This window comes from Haliotis rufescens, unplaced genomic scaffold, assembly GCF_023055435.1.
Source record: "Haliotis rufescens isolate VD_foot unplaced genomic scaffold, xgHalRufe1.0.p SCAF_8, whole genome shotgun sequence".
NCBI classification, from domain to species: Eukaryota; Metazoa; Mollusca; class Gastropoda; order Lepetellida; family Haliotidae; genus Haliotis; species Haliotis rufescens.
The window spans coordinates 14,741,130-14,766,420 of record NW_025964372.1 but is presented as its reverse complement, the minus strand read 5'-3'; the positions used below and the strand labels follow the sequence as shown (position 1 = coordinate 14,766,420).

General features: G+C 40.2%; 2 protein-coding genes across 3 annotated transcripts in view; one reads left to right on the top strand and one right to left on the bottom strand.

Annotated features, from left to right (window-relative positions):
- The first annotated feature begins 9,298 nt into the window (after window positions 1-9,298).
- LOC124149027 lies at window positions 9,299-12,737 on the top strand. The gene is made up of 3 exons (XM_046520359.1): window positions 9,299-9,751; window positions 9,837-9,949; window positions 12,734-12,737. The coding sequence occupies exons 1-3, from the start codon at window positions 9,299-9,301 to the stop codon at window positions 12,735-12,737; spliced, it is 570 nt and encodes a 189-aa protein (XP_046376315.1).
- Window positions 12,738-13,946: 1,209 nt separating this feature from the next.
- The window catches only part of LOC124149065, a 47,485-nt gene continuing 36,140 nt past the window's right edge, over window positions 13,947-25,291 (bottom strand). For both annotated transcript variants that reach the window (XM_046520422.2, XM_046520423.2), the window contains 2 exons: window positions 23,811-24,072; window positions 13,947-19,854 (listed from right to left, as the gene is read on the bottom strand). In XM_046520422.2, coding sequence (XP_046376378.2) covers window positions 18,227-19,854; window positions 23,811-24,072 — 1,890 coding nt within the window. In that variant the 3' untranslated portion in view covers window positions 13,947-18,226. The remainder of the gene's footprint in view (window positions 19,855-23,810; window positions 24,073-25,291) is intronic.

The following is a 25,291-nucleotide window of genomic DNA, read 5'->3' as shown; positions in this document are numbered from 1 at the left end:
TGGCAAAGCAAAATGACATTATAGAGGGTTGGCATCATAGAGGGTTTGGTATTATAGAGGGTTTGGTATCATAGAGGGTTTAGTATTATTAAAGGCTGAAATTATATAGAGTTTGGTGTTGTTGAGGGTTTGTCACGATACATAGTGTTACAAAGGGGATAAGGCATGTTGTGGCAAGAAGAACGAACTGTATTAAAAAAAACAATACACTGACAACCCTGATCTTCATAATACCTTTTGGATGGACTGAAGACAATTGATATTCCAAAACATTATATAATATAATTCATAATGCTGTATGGTAATTGAATGCTGTTACCAGGGTAATACAAGTTTACAAACTAGGTGCCATGTCAACAATAATACTATTTCAGTATATATCAGAGCAAAGCTAGAGACTCTGGATCAATGTGTGCATGTCATTAGGGTATATAGTACAATTATATGCAAAACGAGTACTAAGATCTGATTTTAATGAGATTGGACCAGATTATCCAGTGCTAGGTATTTATTAAAACTGGCTTACATGGTGTTACCATAGCAACCAATACCAACCATTCCTACATTATGTTTACCAGACATATCTCAAGTCATGGTAGCACTTTGCCACAGAAAATACCAGTTAAAGTCAGATTAACTTATGACTGTTTCAGTAAATATATTTCCAACTATCACTGGGTCAATATATGAACAAGAAGATGCCACTCAGTTAGTGCGACTGGCACCTCATTTTGTTCAATAATCCTTCAACATACTTGGTTAAGTTGAAAGTTCTAAAGCTGTTAAAACCTATTTGTAATTTATTTCTCACAACTCAGTGCTGCAAGTATTAAATTCCATGCATTTCAATACGATGAAATTTATTCTCAACCCCATTTCACTTGAAGATCCAAAGTTAATATCTGCTCACGAAATGAAAACTTGATCCAAGGAGATTTGTATTGCGTGAGGACTCCATAGATATCAGCCTCGTGCTGTTGGCTGTGTCACTCAGTTATTAGGTATTTGAGACAGATATCAAGGTGAAAAGGCGAAGGGGAAATAAAGAAAAACAATATGCAGAATACAGTCGACAATTCATTAAGCCTTTAATACGACAGGTCAATATCAAATGAACATTTCTGCATCAAATGTGTAATTTTATTAAAGTGCTGTGCCAAAGACGTCTTCACTTTGTCAATTTCCAATAAATAAAAAGAGGTTGTTAATAGTCGAGTTTGTGATTTATTCTGCAAAAGTGGTCAAGAAAACCATATCACGAAATCCATACCAGTATGCTGACAAACAAAAGAAAACAACTCCACAAAAATGGTTAGGTTTCTGTGAAATATCACACAGAACTGTGCTTCAGTCATGAAATATTAATAGCTACACTGAAATCAACACTGTGTTGAACAACAGTTTCTCACCTCTCATCACTTTTTCTTCACCGTTGAGGCAAGACTCATGATTGTCTTGGCCTAGATGTTGCAAAAAGGAAAAAAATAATATTACAAAATGGTTTCGTTGATAGACATTATGCTCTTTTAAACACCACTTTTTTAATATTTAAGCAGGACATTAACTTACAATCAACCTTAACATCCATTCAATTCCATTCACTTTTGCCTCCTACGAACATCCTAAAAACAAAGAAATGAATTTTTTTTAAATCTTCTTTGTCCTTGGGTGAAGGTTTGAAATTGAATGTATTCTATGTCTTAGAAGTAAAATCAATGGAGTCGGTCATAAAAAATATTAAATCTTGAAAATGTTTTCATACCATATTTTGTATCACTCTTAGCTCTAGGTCGGTTGATGTAAAACTTTCTGCCACAGAAATATGTTTTAAATGTTATTTCTCTTTCCCCGGGAGCAGCTGTAGCTGGCAGATACAGTTTCCATTTATGGTGTTGGATTATAGCTCATGGTCAAAGTTAACCACATTCTCCAGGTTTACACATGTATGTTTACTAAACATAAAAATGAAAAGTATAGGTTTGATATACAGCTTTCCGCCAAAAGTATTCGGAAAACGAACACAGTAGTTTTCACGTATTGGACAGTGAATCAGGAAATCGCGCGCGTTGCAAATTTCAGCTCGAGATGGATCCGGATTTTAAGCTAGGGTATAGCACGTCACGTGACAGTCACGTGAATGAAGTTATGACGTCATTTGTCGTCTGCTTTGTATCGCCAGGGAATGTAAACAACATGGGTCGGCGAGCGAAAGAATTGTCATCCGCTGTTAAAGAATGGATCGCGTCTTTATATGACGCAGGTATTAAAAGGTCTGAAATTGTCAGAATAACGGGAATACCCTCCAGCACAGTATACTCATTTATTGAGATGTATGTAAATAGGGGAAATGTGGAAAATCGAGCCAGACGAGGAAGACCTGTGAAATTTGATGTGCGGGATGGCCGACGACTTTCACGTTGCGTGAAAAAGAATCGCAGAAGAACTTTAGATGAAATTACAAATATTTTCAATGAGACCAGGGATAGACCTTTCAGTAAGCGGACAATTGAAAGAAAATTACATTCACTGGGATTCAATAAACGTTCAGTAAATAAGTCTATCAGATCTCGAGAAGTGAATCGTAGAAATCGTGTAGCATGGTGTAGGGGAAAAAGATGGAAAACCCTAAATGACCACTGGAAACGTGTGATATTTAGCGACGAATGTAAAGTAATTGTGGGACTTGACAGTCGTGTACGAGTTTAGAGAAAGGTTGGGGAGGAATGGCTTGGCGATTGTATATGTCCGCCATCGAGGAGGAAGTTTGGCCTTATGATTTGGGGGTGCATTACGTATCATGGAATTGGTACTGTGGGTGTTGTGGGGGGAAACATTAATGCACAAAAGTACATTGATATCCTAAATGACAATCTATGGCCTGTCATCGCCCGTCATTTCCCTGACAACACGTATATCTTCCAAGATGACAACGCTCCTGTGCACCGGGCTCGTGTGGTCCAGGAATTTCGCCGTGACATAAATATTAACAGCTTAAATTGGCCTGCCCAGTCCCCAGACCTCAATATCATTGAGAATGTTTGGTGGAAACTTAAAAAGGATCTGCAGAAAAACATCCATAACATAAACAGTGTTGCCGATCTTGAACGGGAAATCCGACTTGTGTGGGATAACCTGACAGTCGACTATACCCAGGCTCTGTACAGGAGCATTACGAGAAGTATTTTACGTGTAATAACCTCAAAGGGACATATTACCAAGTACTAAGGTAAGTATTCACGTTTATGACTCACCGATTATTTTATTTTCACCAAAACATTTTTCAGACGAGAACGTCACACTACTGGCCGCCATGTTTGTTTTCCGAATACTTCCAATTTGTCTGTAACACTACACACAAGCAGACAATGAAAATAATCCATTGTCCCTTCAAACTACATTCAGAGATCACTGGTTTAATTAGGGTATTGGCCAAACTCCCTTTTTATGCCTTGAATTTTGGCCTTAATGCTGTGGCACAGATGGGAACGTTCAGTACCTTGTCATAACATCATGTTACAACGGACTCGCAAATCTGCGATCTGTATGGAAGGTTGTGGCACAGATGGGGAATGTGCAGCAGATTGACACAACGCCATGTAACAACGGACTCGCAAATCTGCCATCTGTTTGGAATGTTGTATCACAGATGGGGAATGTGCAGCAGATTGACACAACGCCATGTAACAACAGACTCGCAAATCTGCCATCTGTTTGGAATGTTGTATCACAGATGGGGAATGTGCAGCAGATTGACACAACGCCATGTAACAACTGTCTCGCAAATCTGCCATCTGTTTGGAAGGTTGTGGCACAGATGGGGAATGTGCAGCAGATTGACACAACGCCATGTAACAACAAACTCGCAAATCTGCCATCTGTATGGAAGGTTGTGGCACAGATGGGGAATATGCAGCAGATTGACACAACGCCATGTAACAACGGACTCGCAAATCTGCCATCTGTATGGAAGGTTGTGGCACAGAAGGGGAATGTGCAGCAGACTGACACAATGCCATGTAACAACGGACTCGACAATCTGCCATCTGTGTGGAAGGTTGTGGCACAGAAGGGGAATGTGCAGCAGACTGACACAACGCCATGTAACAACGGACTCGACAATCTGCCATCTGTGTGGAAGGTTGTGGCACAGATGGGGAATGTGCGGCAGATTGACACAACGCCATGTAACAACGGACTCGACAATCTGCCAGCTGTATGGAAGGTTGTGGCACAGAAGGGGAATGTGCAGCAGATTGACACAACGCCATGTAACAACAGACTCGCAAATCTGCCATCTGTTTGGAAGGTTGTGGCACAGATGGGGAATGTGCGGCAGACTGACACAACGCCATGTAACAACGGACTCGACAAATCTGACATCTGTATGGAAGGTTGTGGCACAGATGGGGAATGTGCAGCAGATTGACACAATGACATGTAACAACAGACTCGCAAATCTGCCATCTGTGTGGAATGTTGTATCACAGATTGGGAATGTGCAGCAGATTTACACAACATCATGTAACAACAGACTCGCAAATCTGCCATCTTTGTGGAAGGTTGTATCACAGAAGGGGAATGTGCAGCAGATTGACACAACGCCATGTAACAACGGACTCGCAAATCTGCCATCTGTATGGAAGGTTGTGGCACAGATTTGGAATGTGCAGCAGATTGACACAACGCCATGAAACAACAGACTCGCAAATCTGCCACCTGTTTGGAATGTTGCATCACAGAAGGGGAATGTGCAGCAGATTTACACAACATGATGTAACAACTGTCTCGCAAATCTGCCATCTGTGTGGAAGGTTGCATCACAGAAGGGGAATGTGCAGCAGATTGACACAATGCCATGTAACAACAAACTCGCAAATCTGCCATCTGTGTGGAATGTTGTATCACAGATTGGGAATGTGCAGCAGATTTACACAACATCATGTAACAACAGACTCGCAAATCTGCCATCTGTTTGGAATGTGGTATCACAGAAGGGGAATGTGCAGCAGATTGACACAACACCATGTAACAACTGTCTCGCAAATCTGCCATCTGAGTCTTACATGGGTATTAATCAGTTGTGACATACATTAATCCACTGTTACCTGAAGCAAGTGCTATTAACACAACTGGAATGACTCATCTTGTATTTCACATATACACAACATATAATGGTCAAATATCACAGCCTTCAACAAAGAGACATATATCAAATAGCACCGTGGGTGCGTTTCTAGAACAGCCTGATCATTCCAAACATCAGCAAACTGATTCTGAGCTGATACAAAACAGATGAAAGCTATCTCAAGACATGATTTCGTGTGGTTGTGAGGTTATTGATTCTCTTTGATAAATCATACTGATCATACGACAAAGAGATTTTGTACTTAATCATGTGTGAAGTGCGATTTGGTCCAACGTTGCTTTGAACAGTATTGCAGTTATATGTCAGCGTGTCCATTTAATGTGGGAGGAAGGCCCAAAGTGATGCAAGTCTTTGACGTTCGCCACATTGGTGAAACCACGAGCATGGTATTGGGTCACATACCCTAGAAACACAATCAGTGTGAATCTTAGATTTGAACCTGTGATCATAGGTTTCTGGTACTCCTAAGGGAGGCAACTCTGCACTGCAGATTGCAGCGCCGTAGATAGCTGGGGGAATAGAGTGAGTCAATGTTTAAGTTTGCAGTTAACAATAGTCCATCTATATCACAACAGCCTAAAATAAGTATGTTTAGACCTGACAAAGTCATGTTTAAATTCCAACCAATCAGTCAAGTCACAGAGTCTGACCACCTGCCAATGTTGTGGCCTGTCCCTGTCTGGTTTGCTAATTGTAGGGAATATCACAAGGGTGTGTATGTGTGTGTGTGTGTGTGTGTGTGTGTGTGTGTGTCAGTGAGTTGTATATTCCCATGTGACAAAGACTGACTTCCTCAATATTAAACGATGACTTTTGACGAATTACATATATATAGAATACTAAACGAGCTCCCGTGTAATACCAATTTTATGAAACGAGTGCATAGTTGTGGTATCTGACGATATTTTACCCGGGAGCGAGTTTAGTATTTTATATGTATTACTTGCCATGTATAACGTTTTTTTTAAATTATATTGTTGAGTATGAGTAGGCTGACACCTACACGATCCATGGCATAGTCCAATTGATTTCAACAGAATAATACTTAAAACACGTCAAAAGTTGAAACGGTTGAGATAAAATATATGCAAATAAACATAATTTGTAAAAAAGAATCACTGTACAACAAACAATCCAATAGTATATATTAATACAATCAGAAATAATTTTTTCTATAAAACTCTTAGTTTTGTCATGAACTGCACGAAAACCACACATGTATATTTCGAATTTCCTTCGTATCTTCAGGATACTCTCCTGATTTAATGTGATCGTCCACATTTGCTTCTGCTGTTTCTATCACAGATTTCACTATCTGGATGGCTGTATCTGTGCGTGTGTCAGGAGCAGGGATGTTCACATCTGCATCAGCTAATTCCTCTTCCTCAACATCTACTACTGATTTCTCTGATCCAAAAGTACAGTGCAGTACAGTGGACTCTTGAGTCATTTCTGGATCTTCTGCATGTGGAGCTGATGACTCAGCATGACATTCTGCCTGATTGTCTGCAGGTTCTGTTGGCATTGTGTTCTGTTCACTCCCTTGAGGAGTTTCATAATGAACTGGGTCAACATCCATAATACAAGAAAGATTTAAAGGATGTACCTCTTTATTGAAACCAGTAGTTTCTCCTGAGACCTCTACTTCATCCCTGTCTTGACCATCCAGAGCACCCCTATCTTCCGACACAGGGTTTTTCAAGGTGAATGGGGCATCAAGGGATGATCCTCCAGATCCTGAAACATCAGATGCAGCCTCTGACCCGTATGTCTCCTCACCATCAGGTTTGAGGGCATCCCTGTCCGCCTGGATATCAATATTCACAAATGTGTCTACATAAATCACCCGTTTTCCACTCGGCTACGGAATGACCTCACAGACAGTTTTCATGACACCAGGGTCATACCCATGGGAGCTATCAAGACCACTCTCTTCATACAGTTGGACCCGTCCTGGTTGGTACCAGGCTGGGTGTCAACTGGAAAAGCATGGTCAGGATTGGTCAGAAAGACAAAGTGTTTTGCAGTACAGATACATCAATTTGTTATTTGTCAAGCAGCGACAATAACTCATGATGGCTAGAGAATGATTGCAATGCAAAACAGAAAGCGATAGCTCAGGAGAAACAAATTGCAACAAAAACAAATCAACAAACAAAGTGATTTTCACCACAGCTACAGCACTCAAAGTTTCAATAAATAAAACATGGGGAAATGATAATAAGTTAGTGTTAATTAATAAGACATTAATGGTTATATTACATTCTGTAAAATACAAAGAATATTATGTGAATGCATTTTCCATCTTGTGATCCATCATTGTAAAGCTTATAACACAGTTTATCAAAGCAATTAACAAACTAATTAATTAAATCAGAGCAATCAGAGCAATTAATCAAATTAATTAATTAAATTCCTCCATCGACATCAAAATGAACTATATTGTCAGGTTATCAGACAAAATATATCTTCATAGTGTGTGCGACTGGGACTTTGTAGGATTGCCTTCAACAATATTCATTCCACATCACAACAATTTCCTCTTGCTATATGCCTGGTTTGTTTCAGAGGAAATACATTGTGGCATCCCGGCTCAATTTATATTCTTGAAGTGAATATAAGAGAAATTTAAGGTGAAATTAATTTGGAGCTTTCAGTGGTTTTGAAATGGTAGCAAATTTGATTTGATGCTCACAAGGGACTTCATGGCTCCAGAGATGGAGATGAAAGTCAGGGACAAATATACTGGGTATAAAACTAGTGTAATGTCAGATATGGATGAAATCCATAGAGACTTGGACTGAAGTAATGTTAAAAGGCACATTATTTCAGATATTGATATAATTTGAAAAGGCACACGACTAGAGATATAAATGCAATAAGATAAAATCGTGACAAATCAGAACTGATTTTGTGGATTCGTGATTTGTTGAGGATGAATATGCATTTTTTCACTTTTGCCGGAATAGCTTACTTCTCGATAAATAGGTGTGAGTTTTTGAAAAAGCTTTCCTCTTATAATAAAAAACAGTCTGTGATGAAAATATAACCAATGCAAGCGCTAACTGGAAAATGATGTCATTTCTGTGATGTCCTCTTCTATTTCAAGACATTTTAACAAAAATAGAACCAGTAGTTAAGTTACACGCTACATTCCAATATTCCACCTATATGACAGCTATCAATAAATAATCGACTCTGGACCAGACAATCCAGAGATTACATCCTGAACATCGATCTGCAAAACTGAGATACGATGACATACATCAAGCAAGTCAGCAAGCCAGAGAATCCAATCCCGTATGTCGCCCCTTTCGACAAACATGGGTTGCCAAAGACCAATTATAACCCGGAATCTTCACGGGTGGCCGTTTTAATAAGACTCAGCTAAAAAAAAATAGTTACATTTCTCATTGACTGTCCCTTCAAACTACCATGACCGTGTCCGTGGTCTCGTGGATAGAGCGTCTGTCCAGAGACCGGACTAACAAAAGACGTTAAAACATGACACTTGAAGTCTTTCATAGGCATTTAGAAGTTTAGAACATGAATATGACACTTTTTTATGGATAGCAACTTGTTTTATTGTTTGTTATGATATGTTTACACAACACAAGGTGGGGTAAAGGGATAAGGGTAAAGGTCCCACCCAGTCCACCCCAAGCCCCACGGGATGTGTTTTGATATAACATGACAACTGTGGAAACAAATACATTGGAGAGACTTCATGCCCCATAGCAAAGACCTCTGTTGAAATTCTGACATGAAATCTGCCCTTTCGGAAATCTCATCAAAACCCCTGACCACCATATCATCTATCCACAAACAGTCATTGGAAAAAGAGGAATCTTCAAGAAAGCATTAACATCCAAATAGTCTAAAAGAAAGAAGCCAGCCATGAACAGAGACCAAGGTATCTACGGGGTGTTCTCACTTTGCCAGTTCCTATTGTTCCAGGTTCCAGGTCACTGGAGCATGGTAATCCCTTAAAACAACAGGTGCTACACAAAATTAGTTGCCCCCGATCATGAACCATGTTCACCAGTATTAGACATACATGTTGACCAGTAATCACAGATAAATATGAATAGTGTTCATTTAATTTTAATCTTCTACCAGATATACACCATCCATGCCTTTGTCCACAACAAGATGGTCCCTCTGGTGTTTGCCCTGCTACCAGACAAGAAACAATCCACTTATCTACGTCTGTTTACCATCCTGAAACAGAAGGCCAACCAGATGAACCTCCAGCTACAGCCCAACTTCGTCTTCACTGACTTTGAAACCGCAGCCCAAAATGCCGCCAAGATAGAGTTCCCATGCCAGATTAAGGGGTGTATGTTTCACTTCAGACAAGCAGTATGGAAGAATGTGCAACGCTGTGGACTTCAGGTAGCATTTCAGAACAATCCATCTGTGAATCGGTTTATCCGTCATGCAGCAGCACTTCCACTTATCCGAATTTGTGACATTGAAGACTTCTGGCTCCATGCTTTGGAATCGGTTGATATGGACATCCCTGGTGTAAGGAACTTTGCTGACTATGTGACTGAGCAGTGGGTGGAGGGTGGAGAGAGATTCATGTGGAATCATTTCGACACTGTAGGTCCAAGGACAACAAACCATGTAGAAGGATGGCTTTCGAAGTTGTCCAAAACTTGCTGCTTGTCACCCCAACATATTTAAGTTTGTGAACCTGATCAAGTCCGAACAGAACTTTGGAGGGTTGACGGTGATGCAGCTGAATACAGGTGGAAGTGTTAGACCCAAGAAGAAGGTGTACCGCCAGCTAGAGGAAAGGTTAGACCCAAGAAGGTGTACCGCCAGCTAGAGGAAAGGTTAGAGCAGCAAAAGAGACTACTTGTGACAGGTGTCACAACCCCCCTGATCTATGGATGTCTCACATCTTGTCGGACTATAAATTGGATGATATGTTTCATATATTGTTTGACTTTGGGAGCTGTGTGAAATAAAATATGAATGTAACATGTTGCAAATATCTGTGTGAAATAAAAGATGAATGTAAAACTTTGTTTTTTGGTTTCTTTTTTTAGTTAATATAACATATTTATTTACTGTTGAATGTGTTGCAAATAATACTTGAACCTGACATTCTTAGGCTTGATATAGTTCATGGTTGTACACCCCGAATAGAATTACACGGGGAATAAATTGGACCTGCACGCTCAGTCAGGTGTAACCACTAATCCCTTCTGTAAACATCAAGCTGCTGGCAAAGTGTGGGTAAACCGTATCTACCTACACAGTGTGTCCTCCACTGTGCTATAATCACATTATCAACCACAATGGGCATTGCATTATTGCTTGTGTCACAATAGCCAGATCCTTGTAATCACTACACCTTCAGTGTACTTAATTAATCATCTACTATTAATCTCATTGATATCCATGTTCAAGATGGCACTTGCCATCTTGCCTGGCGCTCGGCACTTACGCGATAAAACAAGGACTGGTCGGCTCGGAGTAGGTATAATGTGTCTGATTTAGGTATATATATTAAACTGTGACATGGTATCTCAGTGGACTAGCACTGTAAAATCTTAATAATCTTAAAAATCGGACCACACACAAACGTACATGCACGTTGCTATATGAGTGCAATAATCTTAAACGCGACGTTAAGCCCCATTTGGCCTCACCCCAAACTAATTAAGTCTTTCTGTAAGGAATACAAGAAATGCTGGAAATTTATTTTGACTTTTGGATTCGTTTGAAATCTAATCTAAAACGATAAATTGCTTTTGAATACGACCGGATCCAGCCACAATAAACTGGAAGACTTCTCGATCTACAACAGGGTCTGTCCAATGCTTTAATTTGAAATTAGATCCAAGTTTCAATGTTAAAAATTACCTTGTGCTAAATCGTTTTCTTAAATGCCAGGATTACGAAATAACCAATTATATAGACCAGATAGGTATATGCGTGCAAACTGGCATTCCAGCGTTTCCAGAAGCTCTGTACACACATCTAAGGACTAACCTCCACTTTCAGCCCTGTAGACATTGCAGGTATCCGGGTACTTTTCTGATTACAAAGACAGGGGAGGGAAGTCTTTATGATACAAAGCGTTTCAACAAACAACCATTCAGAAGGCGCTAACTTATCATGTGATTGGCCAGCCTGATTTGCCGGTCGAGTGACAGGCAACCCACCCTTTAACGTAGAAAGCCAACTTTCACCAACGGGTGGCACATGAAACTGATTGGCCCTATATGTGACAAGAGATGACAAAAGTATTTGTCAACAACCATTAGGAGTGACTATTAATAGCGGTATTTTCTGACAAAAACTGAAAAAACACTCATCAGCCATGATGTCTAGATCGTCATGATATGGCATAAATATTGCCGATGTGACGAAAAGCATAAACTCACTCACTCTCTCATTCCTGATGTCTTGAGACAAGTTCGCATAAAATCAGACCTTCTATGATACCTCTCTGGAGGTATCTGGCACCTGGTGTCTGTTATTAGGATGAGACCACCTCCTTAATCTAGTGGTAGAGCGTCCTCCCGGCGATCTGAAGGTCCGGCGTTCGATCCCTGGCTACATCATACCAAAAGACGTTAAAAGATGGAACTTGTTGTTACCCTGCCTGGCGCTCGGAGTTAATGGGGCGAAACAAGGACGTGTCGGCTTGGAGTCTGTAAACCTTGTCTGAGTGGGGTATTTATGTAAAACTGTGTAAAACCGACGCGACGTTAAACCCCATTTCGCCTCACCTCTTATTTGGATGATAGCTGAATTAAGTATTTGTAATTATGAGCTGCGCCGTGCCAGTAAGGAATGGACGGAGGCGTTGGCGTTGGAGTCAAAACTATAGCTACTTGCCCTTGTTCCCCTCAAACCAGGAACTGACTCATACCCATTCTATTTCCTAGCCCTGTCACCTGTATTTAAGAAGTGCCGCATATCTACTTTGATCCGTTATTGCTACCAAGTACTCAATGTAACTATTTTCTATATGTGTTACGTGGTCCTTTTGCACAGTCCAGATATTCGGCAAAGTCAAGTAACGTTGGTCGCAGAGAGTTACTGGATGGATGACCTATTTTGGCAAGTTTAACTAGATTTTGTAGGGCTTAGGTCCTGCCGCCTCACGAGATGCCTCTTTCAAGAAATAAGGCTTCTGGACACTTATTCCACCCGGAGATCCCACGGGGGGCTTGCAGACGGCGACATTTGCTGGGCAGATTTGAATGTAACTGTGAATGAGTTTACGATCCTCTGAACAGTATTTCAGTCATATCACGGCGTGACAGCTTGATGTGAGCGGGAAGCCCAAAGTGATGCAGGTCGTAGATGAATAACTTTGACACGATCGTCCTAGAAGTGCATAATCGGATTAACATCGCGTGACTCAGCCATCCAGTTGATGACATCGATGTTTGCTTATTCCAGAAATGCTTGTGCTTGTGTTAGGCAAGACATGCGTGAAGGTTACAACATTCAAGGACTCAGCAAAGCTTTCAAAAGGTTTCAGGACGTACTTTCAGTGACAATGGTGTCTGATATAATTCCCATTTTGGCTTGTAGCATATGTTCCTGATTTTATTTCAGGTGAACAATTGACTTGCCTTTGCGTGTATTTGTGTACACATCCGTCATTATGAAGTCGGATATACAGTAATTATGTGGTATGACGAACAAAAACACGTTATAATTTGCTGTGCGTTGTGATTTGTCACAAGTTCCACTTCCACATTTATGTACGGCTATGGGTGCCAATCGTTTCATGGCCACCATGGTGAGCATGCTATACCGTCCCTCTGCATAGACAGTTATACAGGTGTCATAGTGTCATTTAATGAACATGCTGAGAGGGTGCTTAAGTAGAAACTTCTGTTATTTCTTTTGCATATCCTTCTTTGCCCATGTATAACCATTCTGATCTAAAATGATATTCCAGAATAAATCTGAGCTACAGTGCCTTTTGGCTTTATTTCATTCTACCATCAAGGAAAAACACAGAAAGGAGGCCTAGCACTGAAAACCATTACACTGAAGAACGGCGGCAATTACTGTCGTTCCAGGGTAAACTGTAGTCTCGTGTGATGGTGTCGTTGCTGTACTTCTCAGCGGTCCTGTGACGTGACTGGCGTATTGGAATCCCATGACAATGTCTGTGTGTTTGTAGCCGATTACGTTGGCGTTGCAGACGGATATCCAGGAAGCCGTCTTCGCTCTACGACTTCTGTATGTGTTTGTTGAACTGCAGAAGCTACGATCGACTTACGAATGGGGACCTGTAACGTGGAGTGTTTATCTGAAGCTGGCCATACTCCTTGAACATGACCAGCCTGTCACTGATGACAACTGACAAGTCACAAATTAGAACAAGTCCTAACAAAGATATAATGAATGTTGGAGCTACGATCGACTTACGAAAGGGGACCTGTAACGTGGAGTATTTATCTGAAGCTGGCCAGTCTTTGACAGTCCTTAACTGTCGAGTCTGGAGGTTGTTTGGGATTTTTGTCGTAGGTTTTATGTACAAAAGTTGCTTACTTGACATTCTGGGTGTCTCAAAAGATGGTTCATACTCCAACCTTCAGAGAAAAAATATATGATATCAAACGTCCCAGGACATTAACAATGATTTCCTATTGTGAGCTATGAGACATTTTGTCTTTTCAATCACAGATATGTTTGAATAATGATGCAAACACACATGCTCACATCTAAAATAAGTAGACAATTCAAATTTCTTGAATAAGACCAGACTGTCACTCATGACAACTAACAAGTCACAAATTAGAAAAAAGTCCTAACAAAGATATAATATATGTTTATTTCACACATAGAAACCATTCTCAGCAGAATCCCAGCAAAGGACATCTTCTGGGGACATAATATTATGATTACAGGTATTAATCAGCAGATTTGACCCAACTGAAGTTTTGCCTTAAAGGTGCAAGATCGTTTTTGCATTTTTAAAATTCACAGAACAAATGAAAATGAAGGAATTTATGAAGTATTAAACAAAACAGATCTTTGAATATAGCTGTCTAAAAAGAATATATGATAATTGTCTCGTGATGCAATGCAAAAACAAACAGGAACCATGGGTAGCTTCATTGCAGGATGTGACATGCACTTGTATCAAGAGGTGCACAAAGTACTACCAGTTGCTTAACTTCCATTTTGTGGAAGCCATAATGGCTGAGTGAGTTAGGTCGCTGACTAGTACTAGTATGTTACATATGCAATTCATATTGCTGTGTAGATCTGATGCTATCTTATGTACTCACAAATCATGATTGTAGGCATCACTGGATGAGCCAACCTCTTTGTGCTCAGTAAGGAATTGTGTGATGAAATATGTCATTCAAAGATGTGCCAAGAGAATACACACAAGATGGACAAAGGCAAAATACATGCAAATCCAATCTTGCACCTTTACAGCAGTTTTTAACCAAATAAACTCACACCAATCATGTAATATACCCACATGCAATTGTTTTAAAAATGAATATTATTGTCTGGTGGTCAACTGGCCCATAAAAGTATCACATTTAAAACTGGCTTCTACAATTAAAATCTACACACAAAAGGACATCTACATTATAGAGAGTTTGGCACTATATGGGGTTTGGCATAATAGAGGGTTTGGTATTATAGCAGGTTGGCATCATAGAGGATGTGGTTTATAGCAGGTTGGCATTATAGAGGGTTTGGCATAGCAGGATGACATCATAGTGGGTAGGCATTATAGAGGGTTTGGTATTATAGAGGGTTTTGTGTTGTAGAGGGTTTGTCACGATACATAGTGCTTCAAAGGGGATAAGGCATGTTGTGGCAAGAAGAAAGAACTGTAATAAAAAAACAATACACTGACAACCCTGATCTTCATAATACTTTTTGGATTGACTGAAGACAATTGATATTTCCAAACATTATATAATATAATTCATAATGCTGTATGGTAATTGAATGCTGTTACCAGGGTGACACAAGTTTACAAACAAGGTGCCAAGACAACAATAAATATCAGAGCAAGAGACTCTGCACAAATCTGTGAATGTCATTTGGGTGAAGTATAGTACAATTATATCCAAAGCAAGTACTAAGATCCGATTTTTATGAGATTGGACCAAATAATCAGGTACAAGGCATTTATTAAAACAGGCTTACATGGTGTTACCATAGCAACCAGTACCAATCATGCCTACATGATGTTTACCAGACATATCTTAAGTCATGGTAGCACTTTGCCACAGAAAATACCAGTTAAAGTCAGATTAAATTATGACTGTTCCAGTAAATATATTTCCAACTATCACTGGGTCAATAATATGAACAAGAAGATGCCACTCAGTTAGTGCGACTGGCACCTCATTTTGTTCAATAATCCTACAACATACTTGGTTTAGTTGAAAGTTCTAAAGTTGTTAAAACCAATTTGTAATTTATTTCTCACAACTCAGTGCTGCAAGTATTAAATTCCATGCATTTCAATACGATGAAATTTATTCTCAACCCCATTACACTTGAAGATCCAAAGTTAATATCTGCTCACGAAATGAAAACTTGATCCAAGGAGATTTGTATTGCGTGAGGACTCCATAGATATCAGTCTCCTGCTGTTGGCTGTGTCACTCAGTAATTAGGTATTTGAGACAGATATCAAGGTAAAAAGGCGACGGTGGAATAAAGAAAAACAATATGCAGAATAGAATGCAGAACGTTGTATCACAGAAGTGGAATGTGCAGCAGATTGACACAACGCCATGTAACAACAGACTCGCACATTTGCCATCTGTTTGGAATGTTGTATCACAGAAGGGGAATGTGCAGCAGATTGACACAACGCCATGTAACAACGGACTCGCAAATCTGTCATCTGTTTGGAATGTTGTATCACAGAAGGGGAATGTGCAGCAGATTGACACAACGCCATGTAACAACAGACTCGCAAATCTGCCATCTGTTTGGAATGTTGTATCACAGATGGGGAATGTGCAGCAGATTGACACAACGCCATGTAACAACAGACTCGCAAATCTGTCATCTGTTTGGAATGTTGTATCACAGAAGGGGAATGTGCAGCAGATTGACACAACGCCATGTAACAACTGACTCGCAAATCTGCCATCTGAGTCTTACATGGATATTAATCAGTTGTGACATACATTAATCCACTGTTATCTGAAGCAAGTGCTTTTAACACAACTGAAATGACTCATTTGGTATTTCACATATACACAACATATAATGGTCAAATATCACAACCTTCAACAAAGAAGGTGGTTGAGTTTCTTGAACAGCCTGATCATTCAAACTATATGTCAGCATACTGATTCCATGCTCTGATACAAAACAGATCAAAGCTATTACAAGACATGATTTCAATGTTATTGATTCTCTTTGATATATCACAGAGATTATAATATGAGTGTATTTGTCATGGTGATCATAAGACAAAGAGGTTTTGTAGTTTTAATCATTGTGACTTTGGTCTAACTTCTCTTTGAACAGTATTTCAGTAATATCTCAGTGTGTCAAATTAATGTGAGGGGAAGGCCCAAAGTGATGCAGGTTTTAGATGTTTACCAATTTGGAGAAACCACGAGCATGGCATGGTGCTAACAAACCCTAGAAACACAATCAGGGTGAATCTGGGATTTGTACCTGTGATAATAGGTTTCTGGTTTTTCTAAGGGAGGCAACTCTGCACAGCAGATTGCAGTGCCTTAGATATCCCCACTGTGGGAATAGAGTGAGTCAATGTTTAAGTTCACAGTCAACAATATTCCAGCCATATCACAACAGTCTGAAAATAATTGTGTTTAGACCTGACAAAACAATGCTTGTAAGACGTAGCAACAATCTATGACACTGGGGCAAATTACATCCAATCAGTCAAGTCCCAGAGCCTCACCACCTGATCCAATTTTGCAGCCTTGTCTGGCCAGCAATGGGGTGATGGGGATTCTAGCAAGAGTCCCTGTGTGATTTGCTAATTATAGGGAATAAACCAAGGGTGTGTATGTGTGTCAGTAATTTTACGAAGCCAATTGTATAATCCCATGAGACAAGGACTTACTTCCTAAATACTAAATGATGACTTTTGACGAATTACATACAATCTGTTACGAGTGAACGAATGGTGTAAGCCACAAGCTACAAGGTATGTAAGGCATTCACTGAGAACAGATGATATGTAATCCGAGGAAGAAAATGAAGAAAAACTGTCAACCCTTCAGAGAATCTTCACTGAAGTCGGCCTATTGTTCGTGATGTCATGAACAGTAGATGATGTTATATTGTATTGTTCTCAACAATAAGATCATGTAACATCATATCGCTTCAACTGACCAGTCAGCACTGAGAACTGCTAAAAAGAACAAGTGCAAATATCAAGTTATTACACATGATCTTTTTACCCTTAAGGTTAATACTGTGAACACTGCATTCTTCAAATAAACTTTTCTTCAAATATTTGAGTATCTGATGTTATCATGGATGTATCCTGACACCACAGACATTATCAAATTCCAAATGTAAATCATTTCTATACCCAGACATTGCATGTTCATTAACCTTGAAATTGTCACCATGGAAACCTTAGTTGTTTACATTTTAAGCCAAAATGTATAGGAACCATGCTGTTTCATTTCATTGGAAACTTCATAATCCTAAAACATTGGAAGCCAGTTTGACTGCAGATTACTATATGTTTGACATAAAATGATTGAATAAAAGTGACAATGCAATGTTAAAGGCACATACAAAAGAATATGTCATGAAAGAATAAGTGTGGTTTAATGGTATTTGAGACAATATATATGTAAATAAATATACTCTTTATGCCCCAAAATACCATTTGTTGTCTTGGCCCAAATCCTGTATTCCTTTTCAGATAAAATAATCATATACATCACATTCTTTAACATAAACGCTTATAATCATGCTCATATGTTGAAATATGTAAACAAAAAAATCACTGTACAACAAACAATCCAATAGTATATATTAATACAATCAGAAATAATTTTTTCTATAAAACTCTTAGTTTTGTCATGAACTGCACTAAAATCATACATGCATATTTCAAATTTCCTTCGTATTTTCAGGAGACTCTCCTGATTTAATGAGCTCATCCACATTTGCTTCAGCTGTTTCTATCACAGATTTCACTATTTCGATGGCTGTATTTGTGCGTGTGACAGGAGCAGGTGTGTCAACTAATTCCTCTTCCTCAACATCTGCAACTGACTTCTCTGATGCAAAAGTAGGAGGTTCCTGGTCCATATTCTCTGGCTCTTTATTTACTTTGGTGTATTTAGATGCATCATAACTGGAGTTTTCAATTGGCTGTTCATCATGTGGGTATTCAGATTCCCCACCTCTTTCTTTGTCGGATTCATCATCTTGAGGAGGTGGAGCAGTTGCATCTACACATGGCTGCTGATCCAATGATCCTCCTGCATCCTTGTCTTCAGTATCCACATGATTTGCCTCCATATTCTGGGTTTCTATTAGAAGTACAGTGGACTCTTGAGTCATTTCTGGATCTTCTGCAGGTGGAGCTGATGACTCAGCATGACATTCTGCCTGATTGTCTGCAGGTTCTGTTGGCATTGTGTTCTGTTCACTCCCTTGAGCAGTGTCATAATCAACTGGGTCAACATCCATAATACAAGAAAGATTTAAAGGATCTACCTCTTTATTGAAACCAGTAGTTTCTCTTGAGACCTCTACTTCATCCCTGTCTTGACCATCCAGAGCACCCCTATCTTCCGACACAGGGTTTTTCAAGGTGAATGGGGCATCAAGGGATGATCCACCATCTTCTGAAGCAGGATCCTCAGCATCTGTTCTCCCTGTTCCCAGCCGAGAACCTGAAACATCAGATGCAGCCTCTGACCCGTATGTCTCCTCACCATCAGGTTTGAGGGCATCCCTGTCAGCCTGGATATCAACATTCACAAATGTGTCTACAGAAATCATCCGTTTTCCACTCTTTGGCTGTGGAATGACCTCACAGACAGTTTTCATGACTCCAGGGTCATATCCATGGGAGCTATCAAGACCATGTGACTCTCCAAACTCACTCTCTTCATACAGTGGAGCCATGGACAGAGACTCCCTGGACTTGACATCCTGCAGCCTCTTCTCCTCCGATGTCCTCTTCATGTCCTTGGGTTCAGGAGAAGGAGGAGGAGGTCCTGGAGACTCTGTCTTCACACTCTCATCCATAATCAACCTGACTACAGAGCTCTTATCAGATTCCCGACTTTCCAAATTGGATCTTGACTTAGAGGCTGGAGTCTTGGAACTCCTTTCGTCAGAACTGAGTCTAAGATGGTCAGAGTCTGATCTTAACCCGGTTGAGTGAGGATAAGGAGCAACCTCAAATGCAGCTTCATTCACATTTGGCCATTCTTCATTAGATGTACCAGAAGCAGGGGATGTGATGCCTGTTCCGGAATACGTCTCATGACCTCCTGGTCTTTCTGCAGCACAGTTGTTGGACCTGTCCTGGTTGGTACCAGGCTGGGTGTCACTGGAAGCATGGTCTGGATTGGTCAGAAAGACTGTGTAGGTGTGCCTCTCGTCAAGAGAGCCAGGAGGTGGTGGTGGTACCTCTCCGACAAAGCTGACCATCTTTCCTTGAGAAGACAGACCAATTCGCATCGAACCATTCTCCATCAGCATCTCTGGGATGGTACCAAGACCTGTAAAACAAATTGAAATAATTACTATAAACTTTGCCTTCATCATGCTTTATGTCAAATCATCAGATATAGGCCTCAGTTGCCCATTTAGTTGATTGATAAGCAGCGACAATAACCCATGATGGCGAGAGAATGATCACAATGCAAAAACCGATAGCTCAGGAGAAACAAATTGAAAGGATACGGTCTGATGCTCAGGAAGGGATGCATGAGTGAACATGACTGTTATCTGTTTCACCTGTGATAGGAGATAAAGTGGTCCATACTGAGACAACAAAACAGTATAGGCACAATGGAAAACAATTGTGAAATGAAATAAAACCATTATACAGAAACATAGTTAATTGATGTGATTGGTTCTATATCATTTTGTTCTTGTTGTTGTTTATACAGTAATAAGTAAATACTCAGTCTAATGTTAATTGCATTGATCTCTAAAAGAAAATACAGTTTATACAGTCATATGTATCAACATCTCTGCTCAGTATTTAATTCCCTGACTCAGTTTTTACAGTTACTAGACCGGCTCCGTGGTCTAGTGGTAGAGCATCTGCCCGGAAAGCGGTATGTCCGGGGATCGATCCCCGGCCACGTCATACCAAAAGATGTTAAAAGATGGTACTTGTTGTTACCCTGTCTGGCGCTCGGCATTAAGGGGCTAAAACAAGGACTGGTCAGCTCGGAGTCAGTATACTGTGTCTGAGTGGGGTATTCATGTTAAACTGTGGCATCGTATCTCAGTGAGCTAGCACTATAAATGGGCATCAGTCCGGACTAGTAAAAGCAGCCACACAAACACACACAGGTACATGCACGTCAATATATAAGTGCAATAATTTTGGACACAACGTTAAACCCCATTTCACCTCACCTCACCTTTTACAGTTACTAACATTTTATCCAGAAAGCTGCAACAGTACAAGCCTGACTTGAATATGCAACAGATATTTTTTTTAAATAAAGTCAGACAATAGTGGTTCAGTCCATTTACATAGATAGGGATGAAACTGAGTTCCCATTGTGCCTACATTATTTTCAGTAGGCAAATTGGGATGAAGGCAGAATGGGAGGTAGGCATTATGGGATTGAACCATATTTCCCATCTTGTGGTCCATCATTTAAAAGCTTATGATAACACAGCTTATCAAAGTAATTAACAGATTTCTTCATTAAATCAGAGCAATTAATTAGCCAAATTAGAATTATGACAAATACATGTATGTAACCACTCGCTGGAAAGTTGATGTCATTTCTGTGATAATGAATAGGAATCTTGGATAATTTTCTTGAACCTGGACAGAAAATTGTCCACATTTCTTAGATCACTGTGGAGCTAAACTGTACTCCCTTCTAACCTGGAAATTGGACCTACATACAAAAACCCTTTCTCTTTACACACAAAAACATTTGCAAATAATCTTCAAAAGTATGTTGTATAATGCCACATTGTTTTAATTTTTCGGTTAACAAATTCAATTGACTGAGAGAGATTGGGCCTATTTGTTATTCAAGTCTAACTAATCAATTCTGAAATTTTATTATTTAAATTTGGCTGACACTGGTTGGAATTCCCTGAGTAGGAGACCACTTGACTGCAGTCAGTTTACATTATGAAGACCCCAGAGTAAATCAGCTCTTGGGGGGTTAAATTCCTCCTTCAACATCAAAATGAACTATATCGTCAGGTTATCAGACAAAATAATTCTTCATAGTGTGTGTGCGAGTGAGATTTTTTAGGATGGCCTTCAACATATTCATTCCACATCACAACAATTTCCTCTTGCTGTATGCCTGGTTTGTTTCAGAGGAAATACAATGTCGCTTCTCGGTTCAATTTATATTCATGAAGTGAATATACAAGAAATCTAAGGTGAAATTAATTTGGAGCTTTCTGTGGTTTTGAAATGGTAGCAAATTTGATTTAGTTACATGCTCGCAAGGGACTTCATGGCTCCAGAGATGGAGATGAAAGTCAGGGACAAATATCCATGGTATAAAGCTATTGTAATGTCAGATATGGATGAAATCCATAGAGACTTGGACTGAAGTCATATTGAAAGTCACATTATTTCAGAGCCTGATGTAATGTGATAAAGCCATACCAAAAGCCATATGAAAAGGCACACAACTACAGATATAAATGCAATAAAATAGTATCAGAACTGATTTGTCGTATTTGTGTCAGAATGTTGAGGATGAATATGCATCTTTTTCACCTTGGCTGAAATATTTTTCTTCTAGATTAAAAGGTGTGTTTTTTCTAGGCTGGAATTTCTGGGCTCGATCATCGCGCCACCAGTGGCTATGATGACTTATGTCCCTTCTATGTCCCTCCTACTGACCAACCAGATTCCACTTCTCATATCACTTGCATTTGCTTCAAACAAAATGGGGGCACCCTGTCAAGACAATCTGATCGATAATCAAGATCTGCAAATCCTGCAGTTGATCGAAATCTGCACGTTGAAATCCATGTTGTTTACAAACTGGACATCTAAACATGCTAAGGACCAGTTGTAACCTGGCTCTTCACGGTCATTCATTTGGTTCTGTTGTGAACTAGGAGTAATTTCTTTAGGGAATCAGTGGAACCAATCAGTTTTGTTTTTTCCCTTTGTATGTAAAGTGTGGGGGTAGCTCAGTCATCCAAGCCAATACATATCTGTATGTGTGAGTGAGTTGAGTGGGTTAAAATTTATCGTTGCATCAGCAATATCTCAGCCATGTAGCGATGGAAGTATTATATACAAGTAATTACTCTTGATGAGGTCAAAATGTGAAAACAAGGACCCGAGGACACCCCCTGAGGTCGCCGAAGGGGTCAGGCTGCTATATGGTGTAGTGGAGATGCATACAGTTCTACCTATGAAATGAGGACCAGTATAACTCAAGGGTGTCAAATCAGTCCCAGTCTGCATACAAAACACTTGCAAAACCTACCATTGCCTGACATTGTTAGGAGGCAAAATAATTTCTAAAATCAAATTAATAGGAATAGATTGTACCAAGGGAGTTTCCTCTCTCGACTTATATGCATAAAAAGAAAAGTCTCTTCAGACAGCAATTTCTATATGTCAGTTTGAATTTCTGTTATATTTTACAAAGGGACTTTGTCTTCTGATGAGTTCATCATGGGGTCACCATCTTTGTTTTTTAACAAATGTAATCTGAGTGTTTGACAATACCATTAACATCAGATCTTAGTGCTTGTTACCGCAACACATAGATCCGAGGACATCCGATTACAGGTACCGTCAGACTGACCTTTCATTTGAGCAATCAGAGCCCAGCTTACAAGAATGTGAAAGTCTGAATGTGTTTTCTAATCATGCAACCTTGAAAAGGTTAACATGAGGCATTCCGAAAGCCAGTTACAGGCTGTACGACTGATTCCATCATCATCTATAAACATTTCAATGGGATAAACATTTGAAATGGATGAGACTTTCGAAATTCAGTAGGAAGAGCAGCCATACAATCTTGGCCATCTATTTGACATTTCAGAATTTCAAAGCCTATAATGTCTACATTAGCCAATCAGAGGGCAGTTGTCTTGAGCTTTACTGCACTAGTTTCATCAACTAGCATATCCTGGCACAACTAAGGAATGCAACTCTGCAGAGCAATTGGGAGGTTAATAAAAAAATTAGTCATGAAAAGGTTACATTCATATATAATAAAGTAAACAAGTCTGCACAGCAAGTTGATGTACCTTAGAAATCCCTGTTTTGTCACCTGGGCTTTGACATTTTGTGCAAAGGATCATCTGTTAAGAAGGGTAATGAAAACAGTTACATTCAAGGATGTAACAAAGTGTGCATGTGAGCCAGCTGATGTGTCTTAGATCACTGTTTGACCAACAGCGTGCCATGTCATAGTAATAAGATAGAAGAAAACAAACAAGTGTCAAAGGATAAGACATGGGGCTACTAAGAGAAAAACAGTAGGTTAATTACCTCCTGTTCCAGGCTCAGGGGAGCCTGGGGGGGACTGGTTCGGGGAGTTGGCTGGGGCAATCATCTTCTGCACAGGTGACGTGGAGATGTCCCGGGATGGCGGCGGACTGCGGGAATCATTGGGAGCGGACATGTTGGTTCTGTCTCTTTGGAAGGAGGTCTTGGTAGGCGAGGAGTAAGTGACTGGCGTGGCCATTGGTGTCTTAGGTAGTTTGGCTGAAGTTGATGGGGAGATGCCTTGAAGAGGAATACTGCTGTTGGTCTGTAAACATTCAACATCAAGATCTGTGAAGTGTGTGTTCATGTTGCACATACAATACACTAATCATTACTTCCAAGACTTTCAATGAGTGTATTTTGTAGCTCTTACACTCAAAGGATGAGGTATGATAAGAGCCATGTTGGTTCACTGGAAATGTCAAATTGTAAAGTTACTAAAAAACTTTGAAACATTGTCATACTGATACAGTTCTACTGTCCTGCAGTCTGGTGGATCACCCTCAAGGTCAGAAACACACAGGACTGTACTCAAACACCTACTGATACAGTTCTACTGTCCTGCAGTCTGGTGGATCACCCACAGGGTCAGAAACACACAGGACTGTACTCAAACACCTACTGATACAGTTCTACTGTCCTGCAGTCTGGTGGATCACCCACAGGGTCAGAAACAAACAGGACTGTACTCAAACACCTGCTGATACAGTTCCCTGTCCTGCAGTCTGGTGGATCTCCCACAGAGTCAGAAACACACAGGACTGTACTCAAACACCTACTGATACAGTTCTACTGTCCTGCAGTCTGGTGGATCACCCACAGGGTCAGAGACATACAGGCCTGTACTGAAACACCTACTGATACAGTTCCCTGTCCTGCAGTCTGGTGGATCACCCACAGGGTCAGAAACACACAGGACTGTACTCAAACACCTACTGATACAGTTCAATGTCCCGCAGTCTGGTGGATCACCCACAGGGTCAGAAACACACAGGACTGTACTCAAACACCTACTGATACAGTTCCCTGTTCTGCAGTCTGGTGGATCACCCACAGGGTCAGAAACACACAGGACTGTACTCAAACACCTACTGATACAGTTCTACTGTCCTGCAGTCTGGTGGATCACCCACAAGGTCAGAAACACACAGGACTGTACTCAAACACCTACTGATACAGTTCTACTGTCCTGCAGTCTGGTGGATCACCCACAGGGTCAGAAACACACAGGACTGTACTCAAACACCTACTGATACAGTTCTACTGTCCTGCAGTCTGGTGGATCACCCTCAGGGTCAGAAACACACAGGACTGTACTCAAACACCTACTGATACAGTTCTACTGTCCTGCAGCCTGGTGGATCACCCACAGGGTCAGAGACATACAGGCCTGTACTGAAACACCTACTGATACAGTTCTACTGTCCTGCAGTCTGGTGGATCACCCACAGGGTCAGAGACATACAGGCCTGTACTGAAACACT